This window comes from Gastrolobium bilobum, unplaced genomic scaffold (genome assembly GCF_033153095.1).
Source record: "Gastrolobium bilobum isolate Gb01-03AN ecotype WA unplaced genomic scaffold, APGP_CSIRO_Gbil_v1 utg385123, whole genome shotgun sequence".
Lineage (NCBI taxonomy): Eukaryota > Viridiplantae > Streptophyta > Magnoliopsida > Fabales > Fabaceae > Gastrolobium > Gastrolobium bilobum.
Genome location: NW_026897072.1, coordinates 3,912 through 26,583, shown reverse-complemented (window position 1 = coordinate 26,583; position 22,672 = coordinate 3,912). Strand labels below are relative to the sequence as shown.

At 35.9% G+C, this 22,672-nt stretch overlaps 2 protein-coding genes across 2 annotated transcripts; both read right to left on the bottom strand.

Annotated features, from left to right (window-relative positions):
- Nucleotides 1-262: 262 nt before the first annotated feature.
- Nucleotides 263-2,157, bottom strand: LOC133303847 (cytochrome P450 71A1-like). The gene is made up of 2 exons (XM_061503816.1): nt 1,189-2,157; nt 263-1,022 (listed from the first exon to the last, which is right to left on the bottom strand). The coding sequence occupies exons 1-2, from the start codon at nt 2,116-2,118 to the stop codon at nt 396-398; spliced, it is 1,557 nt and encodes a 518-aa protein (XP_061359800.1). The 5' UTR covers nt 2,119-2,157; the 3' UTR covers nt 263-395.
- Nucleotides 2,158-21,049: 18,892 nt separating this feature from the next.
- Nucleotides 21,050-22,153, bottom strand: LOC133303846 (uncharacterized). The gene has a single exon (XM_061503815.1). It carries the CDS (start codon nt 22,151-22,153, stop codon nt 21,050-21,052), a length of 1,104 nt encoding a protein of 367 aa, XP_061359799.1.
- Between the last annotated feature and the right edge of the window lie 519 nt (nt 22,154-22,672).

Genomic DNA, 22,672 nt, shown 5'->3' with positions numbered 1-22,672 from the left:
TCTTGAAAAATAACTGAGCTTCGAATCGCAATCACAAAATAAAGCTAAAACCATGTTTTTTAGAAGGGAAAAATGTTTATCATTTTAAATGACGCAACTTATATCCTTTCACTCTCACAAAGAGATGAGACCCACACCTTTATTTTTTTTGTCAACTCTCTCTCATCCTTTATCTATCTATTTCTCTCTCTTAAAATGACACAACTTTACATCTTTTAAAATGATACACACTTTTCCCTTTCTAGAATGTAAGAACACACCACAAAATTTTATTAATATCTTCCACTTCAAAGTACAAAGAGAATGAAAAGTGAAACCACATTCAAGAAACAAAACAAATTACCAGAATAAAAGCTACATAACATTTCTTAGACCAATAATGTCACAATAATATGTCAAGGTTTAGAACCAAAAGAGTATAGTATTGGTTCAAGATGAAGTGGTATTTTCTTGGAGACAGTGAGTCCATTCACCTCACTCATGTCTAAGTCCTGCATCAATACACCAGTTTTAGGTAGCTTCCAATCGAACCAATATAGAAGATTAGCAAGTATATTCTCTGTAGAAGCAAGCCCAAACGAAATTCCAGGACATCCCCTTCTCCCAATTCCAAATGGGATTAATTGAAAATCTTGTCCTTTAACATCAACTTGGTTACCTTCAAATCTCTTGGGAAGAAACTCTTCAGGATTGTCCCATAATTCAGGGTCTCTCTGTATTGCCCATGCATTCATAAATACCCTTGTTTTGGGGGGAATATCATACCCTTTTAGTTTCACACTTGATATTGTCTCTCGAGGAATCAAAAGGGGAACGGGTGGATGTAATCTCAAAGTTTCCTTGATTACACATTTCAAGTAGTTCATTTGATTCACATCATTTTCATCCACTTTTGATTTTTTCCCCACAACTCTTCTTACCTCTTGTTGGACTTTCTTCATGGTATTTGGATTCTTAACGAGCTCAGCAAAAGCCCATTCCAGATTGGTTGAAGTAGTGTCACTTCCACCGACGTACATGTCCTGAAATTATAGAAAAGTTAGCTATTCACACACCATATTTTTCATGGACCATTTTTATAATGGTGGCACTCAACGTGCAAACAACTTGTGATCACCATGTACAATTGCGGCGACATGTTAGTAGATATGCTATTGAAAAATAGTAGGTGATAGATAGATAGATAACCATTAGGATTGCTTTGAGGTTATCTTGTGTAAGCTCAAAGTCAAGCTTCCCACCCTCTTGAAGTTGAAGGAGGATCCCTGCAAAGTCTTTAATATCGTTTTTGTCATCGTTTTTGTTGCTTCTCTTGTGTTGTGCAATTACCTCATCAAAGAAAGCATCTAATGCAGCAGAAGTGGACTTAATTTCTGAAATTAAGCCCGTAAGAACATCAATCCAACCCAATGAAGGGAAGAAATCGCCAACGCTGAAAGCTGCCAATAATTTCATATTTTTCCTTGCTAGCACTCCAATGCTTGTAGTACCATCTGGAGTATCATATTTTTGTCCAAGAACACATCTAGATACTATATTGTTTGAGGCTGCAAACAACATCTCCCTTAGATTCACAGAGGATCTTTTACTCGCACATGCATCACGTATAGTATCAACCAACTCTGTAATTTCTTCTTGTCTGATGGAATGAAAAGATCCCATCCTTTTCTGGCTCAAAAGATCAAGAACACAGATCTTCTTTTTTTGTCTCCACTCCTCGCCGTAGGGTGCAAAACCAATATCCTGGTATCCATAGAGAAAGATTTTAGCAGCTGTAGACTCAGGCCTATTGGAGAAAGCAACATCATGTGTTTTTGTTATTTCTCTGGCCATATCCGCCGACGAAACCACAAGAGTTTTTGTTTGTCCAAGCTGCAACAACATGAGAGGGCCATACTTTTTAGAGAGTGTTTGCAAGGAGCGGTGTGGGAGTGTGCCTAGTTGATGAAGATTTCCAATAATTGGTAGCTTTGGTGGGGATGGAGGCAGATTGTAATTGTTTTTTCTTTTGAGCTTAAGCATGAACATAATAACACTTATGAAGCACAAAATAGAAAAGAAAAGGATTGATTTTGGCTCAGACGGCAATTGCATTAGAACTGATGATACAAGAGCCATTGTTCCTTTGGGTTGGTATTCTTCACAGCAAGGATATACAAAAGAAAAGAATTTGAACTTCATAAAATTGAGAATTCAAAATGAAAATGAAAATATCAACAATATTATGTCAAGTTTGCCAACGTCAATAACCTCGCATCGTGTGGTGACCTCGCATGCAATTAATAAAAATATCAACAATCTTTTGTCAAGTTTGCCAACGTCAACAGCAGGCATAACTATGTACTCCCATATCAACGTCAATGAAGGTGGGACGTATACAATAACTATAAAGATATTTTCAATATTATGAAAATATTAAAGATATTTCCATCAATAGCAGTATGTGGAAAATACTTTTGATATTATTAATGTACTGATTATTCTGTACATCTTTTAGAAAAAAAATAATATTTTTTTTATCCTTATTTTTATGATTATTTTCTTTCTTATTTTTCTATTTTTAATAAAAAAATAACTACTTCGTTGCATAAAAAGTTTACTCGACCTCGCATGCAATAAACAATCGTAATGTCTCCCGTAAACAATTTTTTTGCACTAACATAGTAAATCTTGCCTAATTTTTTATTTTTTTGGAAAATGATGGGTCCATCTTTTTTTGGTAGCACCTAAAGCTTAACAATTCTTCTACGAAAGGAGAAAAGCAAACTTCAATATTATTATTATTAGGGATAGGATATTGTGACACACAAATAATGTTACGCACAATGTTACGATCACATCTTAACCGTTGATTTTGCCAATCAACAGTTATCATTTATTGCGAATTAATAATTAATTAATGAGTTTGATTTGAAAAATGATAATTGTTGATTGGCAAAATCAACGGTTAAGATGTGGTCGTAACATTGTGCGTAACATTATTTGTGTTTCACAATATCCTATCCCTTATTATTATTTTGAAAAGCCTTTATTATTATTAATCCTCTTTTGACCCTAGGTACTACGTACGAATTGGTGTCATCTTTATTCTTCACAGCATTAGACTAAGTTTTTTGGTGGAAAAATAAAAGAGAGGGCGGGGGAAGGAATGAAACTGTCCCAAAATCATTTTCACAAGGATCATTTTTCTTTGCTTAAAACATGTTATCCTCGGATTCCATCTTTAAAAAAAACTCAGAATTCTCCTTTTTTACGATTTTACTATACAAATAAAATTGTTGATTTTAATGGAATCCTATCATTGCATCAATCGCAATTAGTTTTTTTTTTTTTTTTTTTTATAACAATCGCAATTAGTTTTTGGGTTAGGTGCCTTGCCACCTCCCCTTCTCAACGTTGCAATTATTGACCTTTATTTAACCATGATGGGAGAGATTGTTGATGGAACGTCCATTACCGTCAGTGTTTTAAAATCTCACCTCGTCTTTCGGGTTGACCCGGGTCAACTTTGACATTTCTCTTCTAAGAGTTGGGGTCACAAATTAGACTCTATATGCATATCGACCCCTTCGATCCCCAAAATTTGGTCGGTTTTCAGTGACTCCCGGTCAGGGTAAGAAGGGTCAACGAGGGTTACTGCATGATTTTTTTAACAAAGAAAGTCCATGAAACAACATTGTTTTATTAAAAAAAAATAAAATAAAAATGCTTCAAAACCTAAATTTAATCGTTCTCTTCTCTTTCAGCGACCTAGATGTCTTCAATCTTTACCTCGCTACCGTGAATCTTCTAGAAAATGTTAGAATTTTACCTATTCAAATAAAATCCTTGCGGTTGTCGATGGAAAATAAAAATTCATTCTTACTTCCTTTAAATTTCTCTTTGTTAGGGACCTTCTCAAAAGAGGCGTAGTGACCCCATTATGAGTTTTGTACTTTGGTATCTTGATATTTAATTAGGTTGTGTAATATTGACTTGTGGTTGTAATTGATGAATTATGTTAAGTATATTTTGAATCTTTGATGATTGGTGGTTTATTTTTTAATATTTAATTTCATATAGGATATATATATTTATACTTTTTTAATTTATAAAATCGGGTCAGTGTAGTGACTCTGTGACCCTCCGGTTGAACCCGTGATCCCGTGAGCCTTGACCTCGGCTGAATCGATGGTCGGGCCGAGTTTTTAAACACTGATTCTAAGGGAGACTTACAACATTACTCTTTTTATAAAAAAAGATATATCATTTTTTTAATATAAATTTTGAATCAAATATTTTACACCAAGTAATAAAAATTATAAACGCATAAAATTTATAATTTTTATTACTCAATCAGTAACTTTTATCATTCAATTTATAACTTTTATCTCTCAAATTTATAATTTCAAAAAGATAATACGAGATCGATCCCAATCACACTAATTTTTTGGGTTAAAGTAATATCATCCATTATTTAAACATGCAAGATTGGACTTATCGCGTGTATCAGTTAAATTTGAGTTATCACGTGTATCAGTTAAATTTGAGTTATCACGTTAGTTGATTTTCTTATAATTAAGAAAAATTCTAAGATTCTGATGGTAATATTGTAATACCCCACACATTGTGTAAGGATGGAAAAAAATTAAAATATTATACTTTTAATAATTAATTACGAATTGGTAGCAGTTTGAAAATTATTTTCAAATTTACTGCCGTCATTCACGCTCAATTAAGCGTGACTATTCACGCCCAAATTAGTCGTGACTCCCAAGGCTTTCACGCTTAATTTAGACGTGAATCATCTGGCGTTGACATGTGGCAAAAAAAGTCAACTTATGAACTGTAAAACTTTGGAAAGCCATAACTTTTGACTCGGGTATCCGAATGAGGTAATTCTTTTTTTGATTCCACATAACTTTTCGAGATTTACGCAATGACATCTCATTTGATATATTTTATCTCTCACAAACACAATTCAAATTTGCAATAATTGTATTATATAGTGTATTACCAAAAATAAAAATTATTATTAATAAGAAAAACAAAATAAAGATTTAATTTGTGATTTAAATTCAAAAATCAATTTGAAAAATCTGTATTAATAAAGAAAATAATTAAATAAATATTCTAAACACTTGGTGGAATATTATATAAATTTGTATATATTTTATATAAATTTGTATGTATTTTAATAATTAAATAACCTTGTACACTATTTTTTTTCAAACACTTGGTAGAGGCAAAAAAATTAAAATATTTCTTTTTTAATAAATAATTACGAATAAGTTACCGTTTTGAACCTAATTACGAATATATTGCACTCATTCACGCCCAATAATGGTACTATAATATTAAATTCAAAATTTAAAATTCAAATATTCTCCAATAAGTTGATTGCATTTATGTATTTAATAGGAGTTCATTGTGTTTTGTATTTAATAGGAGCTGATTGCGTTGTAATTTTATGAGTTGGTTATAGATTGTCGCCAATTCAAATAAATTTGCTGGGGGTTATTTGAATTTTGAATTTAATGTTAAAGGAGTTGATTGTGTTTTGTATTTAATAGGAGCTGATTGCGTTTTGTATTTAATAGAAAATTTGGTGCCATCTTATTTATAGATGAGTTAATCCACTTTGGTGCCATCTTTATAGTATCATTGTTCTAAATTTGAATTGTGTTTGTGAGAGATAAAATATATCAAATGAGATGTCATTGTGTAGATCTCGAAAAGTTTTGTGGAATCAAAAAAAGAATTACCTCATTCGGATATCTGAGTCAAAAGTTATGGCCTTATAAAGTTTTACGATTAAACTATTAATTTTTTGTGTCAAGTGTCAACATCAGACGAGTCACGCCTAATTTAGGCGTGAATGCCTTGGGAGTCACGCCTAATTTGGGCGTGAATAGTCACGTTTAATTTGGGCGTGAATGACTGCAATAAATTCAAAAATAATTTCCAAACTGCTATCAATTCGTAATTAATTATTAAAAGGGTAATATTTTAATTTTTTTTGCCCCATAATGGGACCTAGTTGCCTTTTATGAGTTTCCTATTAAATAATACCGAAAATCGTATGATTCCAATATCAATAGTCATTACGCATATCATAATAATCATGCTAATATTGGGAAAAACTATTCTTATGTCACATGACATAAATTTTTTCTTCTACACACCCTTTGATAACTGTATCACATTTTTTTTTTTTTCAAGTGATGGAGTCTACTAATTTGTCTCTATGACATGAGATAACTATCTCCTCTAACATGAGATTAATAAAACATATTAATAAAGTAAAATCAAAAGTTGGATATTTTGTTGAAACAAATCAGATGAGAAAAGCGGTGGCTTCAATGTATGATAAAACAAAACCAATACCTTATAAATCTTATCTTCGACGTTATCAATATCAAGATGAATATACACCACTTATGCTTCTTTTACTCAAAAGTGGTTGTAAAATAATTTTGATTATTTTAGTTCTCGTTAACAGAAGTTAATTTTGTAACTATACTAGCAAAATTTATTATTAAGATAGGGGTGAGTTGCAAATGTAACTGGTCAATTAATAAATAATAAGATTTATTTCAAACGGGATTATGATAACATATAAAATCAATATATTTATCCACTAGGGTTAGCCTAGTGGTGTGAGGTGTGTGTTAAGTTGTGTAGTGTAGTGGTATGTGTTTAATTTTCATGTAATGCAAAAAAAATTAAAATCAATATATTTATTTTTGGGGACGGATCCGTTTATAAACTTTTATTGAAAAATTCTACAAATTACACTATGTTCTCTCGGAAGAACATAGTGTAATCAGTGTTCTCTCGGAAATACATAGTGTAATTTATAAGAGTTGGTAAAAAAAAAATTTATTAATATAACTTGCTTCTTTATTTTTATGACACATCAAAGTTACGATCATTAATTGACATGACATGTCAAATCAACCGCTTCTAAGCACTTTAGTGACAATTACCAACTATACTAAAAGATAATTAGAAGTTATTACTTTTGGCCTCAAGTAAATACATGAATTTATGCCACTAAAAATAATCTCGCGGCTGAAAATATATTTATATCTCGTTATTCATTGTAAAATATAAGCAACGGGACAGGGGACAACTAATCTGGACCATTATTAGGAATACAGATGTCAAAAAGGCTCAAGCCCCAGGGCCAGCCCATGTGGCCCAATATTAAGCCCTATAAAATTTTGGCCCTCTATGTAGTGGGATCATTTTAACCCCATCCTCTTAAAGCTCTCTCATTATCAGGTTGGGTTGGAGCTGGCCCGCGGGCTACAATATTCAACCCAATTTACATAAATATGAATCATTTTGAAATGTGACATATTTATCCTTAACATTAAAATGTGAAAATTACATAAATATGAATCATTTTTAAACGTGACATTATTAGAAAAGTGTCAAATAGTAACACAATTTATCGACGAAAAATATTTCATCGAAAATAGTGACGACAATTATTTTCGACGACAATTATTTCCCTTCAAATTTTTAACGAAACACATTTCCATTGAAGTTTTTTTGTACAAAGTTCTGACATAAATTTTTTTTGAAAAAAAAAATTCGTCAAAATTCTTGATAAAATCTAAATTTCGTCAAACTTTTCGACAAAACATTTTCGTCAAAATTTTCAAGGAAAAAATTTCTATCGAAAATTTTTCGACAGAAAACACATTATGTACAAAAAAATTTTGACGGAAAATATTTTCGACAAATTTTTTTGATAAAAAATATTTCTATCAAAATTTTCAACGGAATACATTTCCGGCAAAATTGACGAAAATTATTTCTGTAAGAAAATACGACGAAAAAAATATTTCGTCAAAATCCTTTACGGAATCTAAATTTCGTCGAAAGTTTCACAAAAATATTTCCCTCAAAAATTTTGAAAAAATATTTCCGTCAAAATTTTCATTGGGAAACATTTTCATCGAAAATTTTGGACGAAAAATATTTCGTCAAAATTTTTGACGAAATTCCTTTTTCCGTCAAAACTTTTGGTGTATAAGAGAGTAAAGATTATTAGAGTAAAGATTTGAAGTAAATCTTTACTGAGTTACTTTACTAGTTACTTTACTGTCATGTACTTTGAGCTGGTGTATAGTAAGTAGCATAGTAGGTGTCCTCACTAGATTTCTTTCCCTAGGTGGTTGTTAGACCTCAACCACTTTCTGTTCAGGCATCACCTTTATATACTGTAGTGTACGTGTAAATCACACATATAATCAATATAGAAAACTTTCCCTTCTCTTTGTATTTCTCTTCTCTCTCTCTCTCTCTCTCTCTCTCTCCATGACTTCACCCAAATCTAATATGGTATCAGAGCCTCACCGTCCCCCGCTTTAAAAAGTGGAATTAAAATAAAAAAAAAGCACAAAAAGGTAAACCAAAAATAGGCCTGTGCAATTTCCACGCTTTTAGCCTAAAGAGCTCTTGCGTGAGGGGACGTGTTGAGATATATAGTCCCGCATTGATTGTATGTGCAACTAATGTGAAATTTATAAGACCTTGGGCACTCCCACCCCTTGAGCTAGCTTTTAGGGTGGTGTATCCCAAAATTTATAAGACTTTGGGAAACACATACTATATTTCCTTTGTTGATGCCTTCACCAAATATACTTGGTTGTTTCCTCTTAAACAAAAATCTGAAGCTTTCAATGTTTTTAAACAGTTTCATGCTATGATCACAAACCAATTTCAAAGACCTCTTAAGGCTCTTCAAACTGATTGGGGGGGGAGAGTTTAGAATCTTCACACTGTATCTTAAACTTCATGGGATAAATCATAGAATTACATGTCCACACACTCACCATCAAAATGGAGTGGTAGAAAGAAAACATAGACATGTTGTTGAGACTGGACTGACATTGTTAGCTCATGCAACTCTTCCTTTACAGTTTTGGGATTATGCCTTCCTGGCAGCAGTCTATCTGATTAATAGACTCCCATCAGCCTCAATCCAATTTGAAGTCCCTCATGTAAAGCTACTCAAACAAGCCCCTGACTACACCTTTTTAAAGATCTTTGGTTGTGCCTGTTTTCCTTGTTTAAGACCTTACAATAAGCACAAACTGGATTTTCGATCCAAAGAATGTGTTTTTCTGGGATACTCAACAAATCATAAAGGCTATTACTGCCTTAATCCTGATGGCAGAATTTACATTTCAAAAGATGTCCTATTTAATGAATACAGATTTCCCTATTCTACTTGGCATAACGTCACTCCAACCTCTCCTTTTTATGTCCCACTTTCTATTCTGTCCAGCAACTCACAGCATACTCCTCAATCTGTTCAGCCTACTGCATCTCCCTCACCAACTAATATTTTACCCACTTCCCTAGTTCGCATGGCCACTACATCCTCTCCAATACCTGCTGATGCCACTGAAGTCTACAGTTCCCCACTAACTGCTACTGCCATTGCACCTCTTCCCTTTTCTGAGGATCATTCTAACTTTGTTGTTGCACCTCTCAATTCACCCTCCTCTAGTGTCAACAGCTCCTCTCCATCCTCCAACCAGTCTTCTTCTACCTCTGACTATGTACCACCTAAGTCTTACACTCCCTCTTCACCTCATTCCATCATAACCCGATCCAAAACAGCAGCTAGGAGCCTTGTTCTTCTTACCCATACAGAACCTTCAACAGTTAAACAAGCCTTATCTAGTCCAGATTGGTTGAGTGCTATGAAATCTGAATTTAATGCTTGATTGGCTAACAACACTTGGTCTCTTGTCTCTCTACCCAATGGCAGAAAATCAATAGGATGCAAATGGGTCTTCAAAGTTAAAGAGAATCCTGATGGCAGTGTTAATAAGTATAAAGCTCGTCTTGTGGCTAAGGGTTTTCACCAAAAGGCTGGCTTTGACTACAATGAAACCTTTTCTCCAGTAGTTAAACCTGTAACTGTTCGGGTAATGCTCACAATAGCACTTTCCTTTGGCTGGTCTCTTCGGCAATTGGACATCAATAATGCCTTCCTCAATGGTGACATTGAGGAGGAAGTCTACATGAATCAGGCCCCTGGCTTTGAGGCAGCAGATAAGTCTCTAGTTTGTAGATTACATAAGTCTCTTTATGGTCTAAAGCAAGCTCCACGCGCCTGGTTTGATAAACTAAAACAGTCTCTCTTTACTCTTGGGTTCAAGTCTAGTCGCTGTGATCCCTCTCTGTTTATTTTAAAGGCTGCCTCTGTCTGTATCTACATCTTGGTGTATGTAGATGACATTATAGTCACTGGAAATGATGCTTCTCTAATTCAAAGGCTGATCTCTCAACTGCATTCCACATTTGCACTTAAGGATCTAGGGGAACTTGATTATTTCCTTGGTATTGAGGTAAAACGCACCAAATCTGATTCCCTTTGTCTTACTCAGTCCAAATACATTAGAGATCTTCTTACAAAGGCAGCTATGCGTGAAGCAAAGGCTATTTCAACTCCTATGCCTTCCAACTGTAAGCTGTCTCGATTTGGTTCAAACTATTTTTCTGATCCATATCTCTATCGGTCTATTGTGGGTGCTCTTCAATATGCAACAATTACTAGACCAGAAATTAGTTTCACAGTTAACAAAGCATGTCAATTCATGAGTCAACCCTTGGATGATCATTGGAAGGTTGTGAAACGCATCCTTAGGTACCTGCAAGGCACTATCTCCTATGGACTACATCTTCAATCTGCTAATTCAACAGCTCCTTTCTCTCTCACTGCCTTTTGTGATGCGGATTGGGCAAGTGATTCAGATGATAGGAGGTCCACCTCAGGAGCATGCATATTCCAAGGCCCAAACTTGGTATCTTGGTGGTCCAAAAAGCAGCCCTTAGTTGCAAGATCCTCAGTTGAAGCTGAGTATAGAAGTCTGGCCCTGACTTGTGCAGATATTTTATGGATTAAATCCCTTCTCCACGAACTACAACTCCCATTTACAGTACCTCACATCTTTTGTGATAATCAGAATGCCATAGCTCTCTCTCACAATCCAGTTTTGCATGCTCGCACAAAGCATCTTGAGCTGGACATTCATTCTGTTCGTGATCATGTGATTGCCAAAGATATTCTAGTTTCCCATGTCCCCGCTCTTGACCAAATTGCTGACACATTGACAAAGGCACTCCCTGCTACTCGGTTTGAAGAACTCAGGACCAAACTTGGAGTCCTGGACACCTCTCAGCTTCTCCATGCCTCCTACGTTTGTGGGGGAGTATAAGAGAGTAAAGATTATTAGAGTAAAGATTTGAAGTAAATCTTTACTGAGTTACTTTACTAGTTACTTTACTGTCATGTACTTTGAGCTGGTGTATAGTAAGTAGCATAGTAGGTGTCCTCACTAGATTTCTTTCCCTAGGTGGTTGTTAGACCTCAACCACTTTCTGTTCAGGCATCACCTTTATATACTGTAGTGTACGTGTAAATCACACATATAATCAATATAGAAAACTTTCCCTTCTCTTTGGATCTCTCTTCTCTCTCTCTCTCTCTCTCTCTCCATGACTTCACCCAAATCTAATATGGTGGAATTTGTTTTATCAAAAATATTTAAAAAAACATTTTCGTCAAAAGTTTTGACGGAAACTAAATTCTGTCGAAAATTTTGACAAAAATTTTCATCGGATGAAAATTCCGTCGAAAAAATATTTTTTTGATGAAATTTTTTGTCGTTTGCAACGTAGATTTTTTGTAAAAAATATGATTTTTTTAGTAGTGTAAAAAATACATAAAAAATGTAGATGGCCCGTGGGCTGGCCCTAACCCATAGGGCTTTAGCCCATGTGGATCTATATCACTGTGGGCTTTTTGGCCCTGCGGACTTTTTGGCCCTAACCCACTTGGGCTAGGGCTAAATGGGTCGGGCTGGCCCGTTTTGACAGCTCTAATTAGGAACTACAAAAGGCCTATGAAAACAACAGCCCAGCACAGGATAAAAGCCCAAACTAAATGGTTAACCAATAAGAAAACGCATCAGATACACTGACACACAATTCTGCAACCTATTCACTAGCACAGACAACTAGGCTCTAGCAGCATAGGTCTGTCAACCTCCTCATGCAGCCAATGAATGAACGACAAAGACAAGATAACTCACCAATAGACATCTCCGTAAAGGATAGGACAAAAAGGTCACAAAATCAAGCCAATCAAAAGGCATATCAACCATACCACCACACTAAGGCAGTATGCTGAGTCTACAAGCAGGTCATGCCGTATACTATAAATAAAGAGGCCAATACCCAGGTACATTCATCTTATCTATTATACTAAAAACCCATTACTCAAATATCGATTTGAGCGTCAAAATGCTTTATAAGTATCCCTTCTTGTTTTAATCAAAATACACTTCAATGGTATTGGAGATCCTACCTGGAAACATTATCGCGTATAATAAAGTAGAGATCTCGCTACGTCCAACCTTTGCATTAGAGGTTGAAAAAGTGGGCGGCCCGGTCCGGCCCGCCCCACCCCGCCATCAACCCGCCAAAAAATAAGCCAGCCCGCCCCGCCCTTATTTTGAACGTGAGCTGAAAAACTGAGCCCGTCCCGCCCCATTTGGCAGGTTGGGTGGGTTGGCCCACCAGCCCGAGCTTATTTTACACTAACCTGCCTCAGTCTGTCTATGCCCGCCATCAACCCGTCAAAAAATGAGCCCGCCCCGCTTTTGATGTGTTGAAAAACTCAGTCCGCCCCGCCCCGTTTAGCCGATGGGGCGGGTTGGCCCGCCGAGTCGAGCCCGTTTTGCCGGCTCTACTTTGCATTAAGCAATACCTATTAAGACCAATTTCAACTTCGGGTATGCACAGTGGCGGATCCAGAAAATTAACGAAGGGTGGGCACTAAGTTCAAGTACATATAGATCTAGGTCTGGTCTGGAATGTGACTTGCGAGCAGCTGCCGACTGTATGGGTCTTGTTTAGATCTAGATATGGACAGATTGCGACTCAACTGGATCGATGATGGAGGAAGAAGCAAATGTTCCATCTTCCAATAATGGAGATTGAGGTTTGAGAGGAGATGAATCAGTATCTAGATGCAAATGATGGGTCTGGAATAGAGCTCTCTGTTGTTAGGTTTGAATAATGAAGGTGGAGGAGAAAAAAAATCACAAAAAAATAAAATAGAAGGAGGAAAATTAAAGAGGTAGGATATTGTAACAACTAACTAGGGTTACTACCAATCAATTTTACCGTTAGATCGATTATGTTGATCCAACGGTTATATTTATTTACATCTTTGTATGGTTATGATCCCCATATTTAATGTAAAAATATTAAATATGAGAAATCATAATCATACAAAGTTAAAAATAAATATAAAATATTAAATATGGAGAATCATAACCATACAAAAATGGAAATAAATATAACCGTTGGATCAACATAATTGATCTAACGGTGAAATTGAATAGTAGTAACTTGGTAGTAACCCTAATTGGTTGTTATAATATCCTACCCCGAAATTAAATTGGAAAAATTTGAATTTTAAGATAAGGATATTTTTGTATTTTTACATCAAATTTCAAGGGTGGGCACTTGCCCCCCTTCTCTTGTACGTGGATCCGCCTCTGGGTATGCATGGGTCGAATTGAACTGATTTTTTTGAAAAATCGAACCGAATTTGTTTAAATGGTTCGGTTTGAAACCGATTCGGTTCAAAAATAATTCAGTTCGGTTGGAAACAGATCGATTTGGCTCGGAACAGATTCAGGTCGACCTTACTCTGAAAAGGAAAGAAATTAAAAATTAAAGAAATAAAGTAATAAAAATCAGTTTGGTTTGTTTCGAAAATTTATGAATTGTTTCTTTAAAAACCATTTTCGGTTCATGAACTGGTTCTTAAAAATCAGTTATTTTAAGTGCAGTTCAATTTAGTTCAAAGTTCAGTTTAATTTTTTAGTTATTTTGTACATCCTTAAATTTAACCATGTATGATTTGGCCCAAATTCTTTTAATCTAATAAGAAACATTGCTATAGCACTAAGTGTATCAAATAATTGAACTAGATGGATGATATAGAACATATTCCATTCGATTATCATGCTAGTGTATCAATAAAGAATACAAAAGTATTTACCAAAAAAAAAAAAAAAGAATACAAAAGTGGATCAGATGCTTAGTAAAATATTCACAATTAAAATTTGAGGAGGGATATTCTCACTATCAAAATTTTTTACTACCAACTTACTACATATCTAATCACCATTACATTAACATTTTCTCTCTCTTCAATACTTTTTAACATTCTCTCTCTTTGATCCAATGGTGATGTGATGGGTAGTAAGCTAGTAGTAAGAATTTTTGGTAGTTAGAATATCCTCACTCTTAAAAATTTTGAAATTGAAACTATGTTTTCTAAAAGGGATTATAACTTCTTACACTATCAACAAACCCCTACCTACGACTACATCTGTTAAAAATTGAATGCCAGTTCCTTTGAAAGGATATTAAATTCTCGAATCTTAACGGGGCACAACATATTTGTTCAGGCATTATCCATGGTCTCTTATGAACTTCCTACGGAGACAAAACAAAATAATACAAGAATATTAATTGGTCCATATAATTCAGGCAAGACTAATTCATCCTTCATCTAATTGCTCGTTGTCGATACTGTGTTAATTCATAGGACTTAACCCAAAACATTGCATGCTTCTGGGCCTCTAGCACATCAAATGCATAATTGGAAGATCCCTGCAGCAGAAATTAAGAATTAGGTTGTTTAAGTTTAAAAAATTCGAAGAGAAAAGAATGTGAAGTTAAAAATATTTTTATAGTAAATATTATAGAATAATATAAATCTGTAAAGAACCACTTCAACCCAAAACTTTAAGGTGTTGGGTGAGGGCCATTTTAATGATTTATATTATTCTCTAACACACTCCCTTACGCAAGAGTCCTTTGGAATAGAAGCGTAGAAATTGCATAGACCCAATTTTTGGTTTACCTTTTGTGCTTTTTATTTTAATTCCACTTTAAAGTGGAGTGGGAGGTGGTGAGGATCGAATTTGTGACCTTGTAGTCACTCAAACTCTGATACCATGTAAAGAACCACTTCAACCCAAAACCTTAAGGTGTTGGGTGAGGGCCTTTTTAATGATTTATATTATTCTCTAACAAAATTATTAAAAAAGACCCCCATATAATACCTTAAGATTTTTGGTTGAATTGGTTCTTTACATGCCATCAGAGCTTGAGTGACTACAAGGTCACGAGTTCGATCCTCACCGCCCCCCACTTTCAAGTATTATAAAATAAATACAAGATAAAACAAAAAAATGAGCCTGTGTAATATCCATGCTTCAAGCCCAAAGAACTCTTGCGTGAGGGGATGTGTTAGAGAATAAAATAACCCAGTGTTTAAAAACCCAGCCCGGACATCGACCCGGTCGAGGTCAGGGGTCATGGGGTCACGAGTTCAATCGGGGGGTCACGGGGTCACTGCGCTGACCCGATTTTATATATTAAAAAAATATAAATACATATATCATATATGAAAATATTAAAAAATAAACCACCAATCATCAAAGATTCAAAATATACTTAACATAATTCACCAATTACCACCACAAGTCAATATTACACAACCTAATTAAAGTATCAAGATGCCAAAGTACAAAACTCATATTCTAATAGAGTTAATTAAAAGTAATATCATCAAATTCAGGCTCTCCTTGTCCTTCTCCACCATTTCCATCCAAACCTTGAAAAACATTGCTTTCATTTTGGGGTACAATAGCCATATGAGGTTCATCATCTACAGCATCCTCATCTAAATTCAATTCGTCTATGATAACACATTATATGCAAGTCAATAAATAATATAACGTGATCAAATCATCAAATTAAACAATAGAATTATCATGAAGAAACATACCAATACCATCTATAATTGGTTCAATCGTATTATTCCTCAAATATCTTGCCTCTTGATCGGTTAATAATGGTGGTGACTCCTCAAAAACCCAACTAGTAGAATGATCATCCATTGTTTCTGTTGTAAATAATAATTATTTAGTTATTATTTAGTCATTTATTTGTTGTATTGGGCCAAGCCCATTAGGTTAAAATTAGGTCAAATATTCTCTATAAATAGAGAACCCTTTGTACAGATTATTTACAATTCTATAATATATTAGAATACCCTTTTTCAAGTTGGTATCAGAGCTCTCGATCTGAGGGCTTTGCTTCCGCACATATTATCTTCTTTTTTAACAAAACCCTAATTTCTTTGCCTCTTGCCGCCATCAGCCGCCACCGGAAAAATTTTCCGGGGACCTTTTGGACCAAGGGGACCATTGTTGACCTTATTTTTCCTCCGATCTATCATTCTACGCACTATTCCTCCGCCACAAACGACCGAAACACCTCCGACCGCCTCCAATCAGATATGTCTTCACCGTTTGGACCACTTTCCGGCGACTTTTCAACCGCGACCACCCACAGACAGGTGCGTGCTCACCGGACGACCACACCAGAAAAATCTCAGCCGGCGAAGCCCATCCACGCGCTCTCACGCGCCGCCCCTTTCCCGGCGAGTGAATCCCACGCGCAGCTCCTTTCTCCGGCGCGTGGAGGCGCGTGCGGCCGTGTTTTTGGACCGGACCACCACCATTCTTCTTGTCTTCTGTCTAGATTTGTAATTATTTTTCTGATCAGAGGTCATTTGATATTCTGTTTTGTTGATTTTATCGCTGGTTGTTAACTTTTTTTGTTAAAGAATGGCCGAGCATGATAGTTCTTCGATCTTATCTGGTAAGAGCACACGTTCTACATCTCTTCTTGCTTCTTGCACTGATTTTAAAACCTCGTGGATTTTGGATTCTGGTGCAACTGATCATATGGCTTGTCGTACTATATCTGTAGCTGATGGATACCATAAATCAGTTATTGGTTCTGGTAACATTCAAATTCAACCTTCCTTGTTTCTTAAAAATGTTCTTTATGTTCCTCAGCTTTCTACTAATCTTATCTCCACTCAAAAACTTACAACTGATTTGAATTGTTCTATCACATTTTTTCCTTCTCATTGTCTTATTCAGGATCTTACCACGAAGAAGACAATTGGAGTTGCTAATGAACAGGATGGGTTGTTTCATCTCCTTCCAGACCATGCTAGCAAAAATCAGTTATTAATGGCACGTCATCCTTCTACTGCAGAGTCTATGATTTGGCTCCATCACAAGCGTCTCGGGCATCCATCATTTAGTCTTTTGAAGTCTATGTTCCCCTCTATGTTTCTCAATAAGTCGGTTGAGACCTTTCATTGTGATGTTTGTGAATTTGCAAAACACCATCGAGTGTCATTTCCTTCTAGCACTATTAAAAGCAGGGAACCTTTTTCTCTTATCCATTCTGATGTTTGGGGCCCTTCTAAAGTGCACAGTGTTTCAGGTGCAAGGTGGTTTGTTTCTTTTATTGACGATTGTACTCGGATAACATGGATATACTTGATGAAAGACAAGTCTGAAGTACCAGAGATATTTATTCGGTTTCATCACATGGTTGAGACTCAGTTTGGTAAGGGTATTAAAAGACTCAGATCTGATAATGGTACTGAGTACGTCAATCAACGCCTGTCACAATTCATTTCAGACAGAGGTATGATTCATGAGCTCACATGTGTTGATACCCCTCAACAAAACGGGGTTGCTGAAAGGAAAAATCATCACCTTCTTGAAGTTGCTAGAGCACTACTTTTTCAAACATCTGTTCCTAGTTCTTATTGGGGAGAAGCAGTATTAGCTGCAACTTTTTTGATCAACCGTTTACCTTCACGGGTCCTTAACAATATCAGTCCTATTCATTCCATGACTTCCTTCTTTCCTTCTGTTCCCATATTGCAGAGCCTTCCACCAAGAGTGTTTGGATGTGTTGCCTTTGTCCATGTTCATAAACAACATCGGAGTAAGTTGGATCCTAGGGCTCTTAAGTGTGTCTTCCTTGGTTATAACCCTTATAAAAAAGGGTACAAGTGTTATCATTCACCAAGTCCGAATTTTTTTGTTTCTATGGATGTCACCTTTCAAGAATCTGAATCTTATTTCCTGGGTCTTCATTGTCAGGGGGAGAATAGTTCTTCAGAAGACTCGTCCCCTTCCTTCTTTGAGTCTGGATCAATCTTTTCTCTTCCTAGTGTGTCTGTTCTTGGTGTGTCAGAACCTTCAAATACACTTGAGATACAACCCATACTGTCTCACCAGCAACCTCAATCGTCTGAACCACTGGTAAGTCCTGAATATCCTATTTCTTCTGAGTCTCCTGAATCTCCTATTTCTGATTCTAATATTATTTCCTCTCATGATTTGTCTATTTCTTCTGATATCTCTAATGACTTACCTATTGCTTCTACTTCTGATGACTTACCTATTGCTCTTAGAAAAGGAAAAAGATCTTGTCACAAGAAAACTTGTTCCTCCTGTCCCTCTTGTACTCAATACCCTATCTCCCATTTTGTTTCCTCTGCTAATCTTTCTGTGCAGCACAAAAGCTTTGTTTCAGCACTAGATTCTATTGCAATCCCAAAATCAGTACATGAAGCCTTGAAAGATAGGAATTGGGCTCAAGCCATGCAAGAGGAGATGAATGCTTTGGAGAAAAATAAAACATGGGAGGTTATTGATAGACCCAACGGAAAGAAAGCAGTAGGGTGCAGATGGGTTTATGCCCTGAAATATAATTCTGATGGCACTCTTGAGAGATATAAGGCTCGATTAGTGGCCAAAGGTTACACTCAAACCTATGGCATTGATTATGAAGAAACCTTTGCTCCAGTTGCAAAGATGAATACAGTGAGAATCTTGTTATCCCTTGCTGCCCATTACAATTGGGATATAAATCAATTTGATGTGAAAAATGCTTTCCTCAATGGTGAGTTAGAAGAAGAAGTCTACATGGAAATCCCGCCTGGTTTTGATTCTGTGAAGGGGAAAATAAAGTTTGTAGATTAAAAAAGGCCTTGTATGGATTGAAGCAGTCTCCTCGTGCTTGGTTTGGAAGATTTACTAAGGTTATGATGACCTTAGGATACAGACAGAGCCAAGGAGATCACACTCTTTTCTTCAAGCACTCCCAAAATGGGTGTGCTCCTTGTATATGTTGATGATATTATTATCACAGGTGATGATTTTGTGGAGAGACAGATTCTGTAAACACGGCTTGCCTCTGAGTTTGAAATCAAAGACCTTGGGAAACTGAGATATTTCCTAGGGATAGAAGTAGCTCATTCAAGCAAAGGAATTTTTATCAGCCAAAGGAAATATGTTCTTGATCTTCTCAAAGAAGCAGGAAAGCTCGGGTGTAAACCCTCTAATACTCCTATTGAGCAGAATCACAAGATGGGCTATGAAGAAGGGAGTCCTCCAGTTGATAAAGGACAATATCAACGGCTAGTTGGGAAATTGATATATCTGGCCCATACTAGACCAGACCTAGCTTATGTTGTTAGTGTTGTCAGTCAGTTTATGCACGATCCAAAAGAAAAACACATGCAGGCAGTAGAGAGAATTCTTCAGTATCTTAAAGGTACTCCTGGTAAAGGATTGTTATTCCGACGCGATGGCAATCTATCTTTAGAAGTCTACACAGATGCTGATTATGCTGGATCCGTGACTGACTGTCGTTCTACCACTGGTTATTGCATGTTTCTTTGCGGTAACTTGGTGACATGGAGAAGTAAGAAACAAGATGTGGTTGCCAGATCAAGTGCAGAAGCTGAATTTCGAGCTATGGCTCAAGGCATTTGTGAGTTACTGTGGCTGAAAATTGTACTTGATGATCTCAAAATAAAATGTGAGAAACCTATGAAGCTGCTATGTGATAATAAGTCCGCTATTTGTATAGCTCATAATCCAGTCCAACATGATCGGACTAAACATATTGAGGTTGACCGCCATTTCATCAAAGAGAAACTTGATAGCGGGTTGATTACCACTCCATACATTCCCACTGGGCGTCAATTAGCGGATCTATTAACAAAGGGGCTTCCTTCAGACAGATTTCAAGAACTTACTAGCAAGCTGGGAATGATAAATATCTATTCCTCAGCTTGAGGGGGAGTGTTGTAAATAATAATTATTTAGTTATTATTTAGTCATTTATTTGTTGTATTGGGCCAAGCCCATTAGGTTAAAATTAGGTCAAATATTCTCTATAAATAGAGAACCCTTTGTACAGATTATTTACAATTCTATAATATATTAGAATACCCTTTTTCAAGTTGTTGAGATATATAAAATCATTAATGTAGCCTCACCCAAAAGCTTAAGCTTTTGGGTTGAATTGGTTCTTTACATGGTATCAGAGCCTCGGTGTACCAGGTTTGATCCTCACCGCCCCCACTTTCTTTCTAGTGGAATTTCTTTCTTCGCACAGGTAGGTGGGTCTGTGCATCGTCCACCCTTCAAGCCTAGTGAACTCTCGTGTGAAGGGGCGTGTTGAGATATATAAAATCATTAATGTAGCCTTACCCAACAGCTTAAGCTTTTGGGTTGAATTGGTTCTTTACAGTTTCCAAATTAATTGGGTTATAATTTTGGTGCTTCAATTGATTCCTATTTTTTCCAATATTCAACATCAACAAATATAAACATAACTTTGTCTAAAAGAAAATAAACAATCAATGTATGTATAATTTTTTTTTTTGGAAACATGTACATATAAATTATAATACCTTTGTTGTAGTCTTAGGTTGTATCGAACATATACAAGATCATTCAACCTTTTTTGCTCTAACCGATTTCTCCTATTTGAATGGATCTGCCCAAATGCACTCCAATTTCGCTCACAACCGAAAGCACTACAAGTTTGGCTTAAGATACGAATAGCCAATTGTCTCAAGTTTGGTGCACCAAAACCATAAAGTTCCCACCATTTATCTGAAACATTGTAAGCAATAAAATATATTAGTATTCAATCATTCAACTATAACAAGAATTAAAGGTACATACTAATCATAAATTATTTTACCAGGCATAACTTTAGTTCATTCCCGAATAGCTATGTTCCTTCCAAAATCACCATCAGATTCATTGAAAGTTCTCAACTAAGATGTTAACTTGGACAATAATTCCTCATCCTTATGAGCATACCTCTCTATAACATCTAAAAGACCAGAAGTTGTCAATGCATGTTTATTGAATTCTTCAACATTGAAATGACATGCTGGATTTAACCAATATCCCGCAGTATGCAATTTTTTACGAAGCTGAGTATCCCACCGACTATCCAGGATGTTCAAGTACGGCTCGGCCTTCTTTTTCTTTCTTTGAAACCATCTAACCATATCTTCTCTTGCTTTATAAAAGGCTTGATAAAGATAACCCATAGAAGGCTTGTCTTCACTATCAACAAGACACAACAAGCGTATAAGTGGTTCAGTAACTTTCACAATGTCAGCACATTCTTTCCAAAAGCTAGAATCTAAGACTAAATCCACAAATTTTCTAGCCTTCAAATCCTTAGAATATGCTGAACTTGTCCACTCTCTTGAAGTTACCATTGCTCTTAATGGATCTTTTTGAGCTAATATGCTTTTCAAAGCAATAAAATTAGTAGCAAAGCGAGTTAGAGCTGGACGAAGAATTTCTCTACCACAAGTGAATTTTCTCATCAAGGGTAAAGGATGACAATGGTTATATACGTACTTGGTAATTGATGAAGCATGTGCCACGGTTGCACCCACTTCCTCTAACTTGCCAATATCTTTCAACATCAGATTAATACAATGAGCAGCACAAGGAGACCAAAATATTGTGGAAAACTCAGCCTCCAATAACCTTCCAGCAGCAACATAATTAGAAGCATTATCAGTCACGAATTGAACAACATTTTCAGGCCCAACAAATAGAACAATTTCTTTGAATAGATTAAATAATAAATCAGCAGTTTTGGAAGCATGAGAGGCATCCACAGACTTCAAGAAAATAGTTCCTCTAGGACAATAAACAAGAAAGTTGATAAGAGTCCGCCTAGTCCGATCAGTCCAACCATCATCCATAATAGTGCATCCAATTTGCCGCCAAACATTACGATAGTTCTCAACAAGACTATGAACATCATCAACCCAACTATCTAGCAATGGACCACGCAACATATACATTGATGGAGCTTTAAAACCTGCACCCAAACTACAAACAGCATCAAACATTTCTTGAAAAGAAGGATTGTTGGCAGCATTAAATGGGAGTGAAGAAATAATCATCCATTCCGATATAGATTTGTGAGCTCTCCAAATCACTTCTTTACTCTGTAACACGCTTTTTACGGTGGATTGAGATCCAGGAGTTGTTCTTTGAAGAAAATAAGAACCTATGGGATTCTTCCCTTTTTCAGAGTTGGAAGGTGGACGACTTTTTTCAGGAGGTGTTATTTGGTCACCAAACTCAATAGTTTCACTTTCTTCTTCATGTATGACTTTTTTTTTTTTTTTTTTCTGTTTACCCTCATCCAATTTTTTTTTTATTTCAGCCCGCACCTCAGGTGGCATACTCTTGCATGGCTCAAATGCCCTTTTTCTCCCGCCAAATGATTTTTTAACCGATTAATACCACCTCCTTTAAGAGTCTTGTTACAATACTGGCATACTAAAATTTTTTTTCCATTCTCCATAACCTGTCTACAATGACCCCAACTTGGATCTTGCTTTCCCCTACAATTTGGTTTGGAG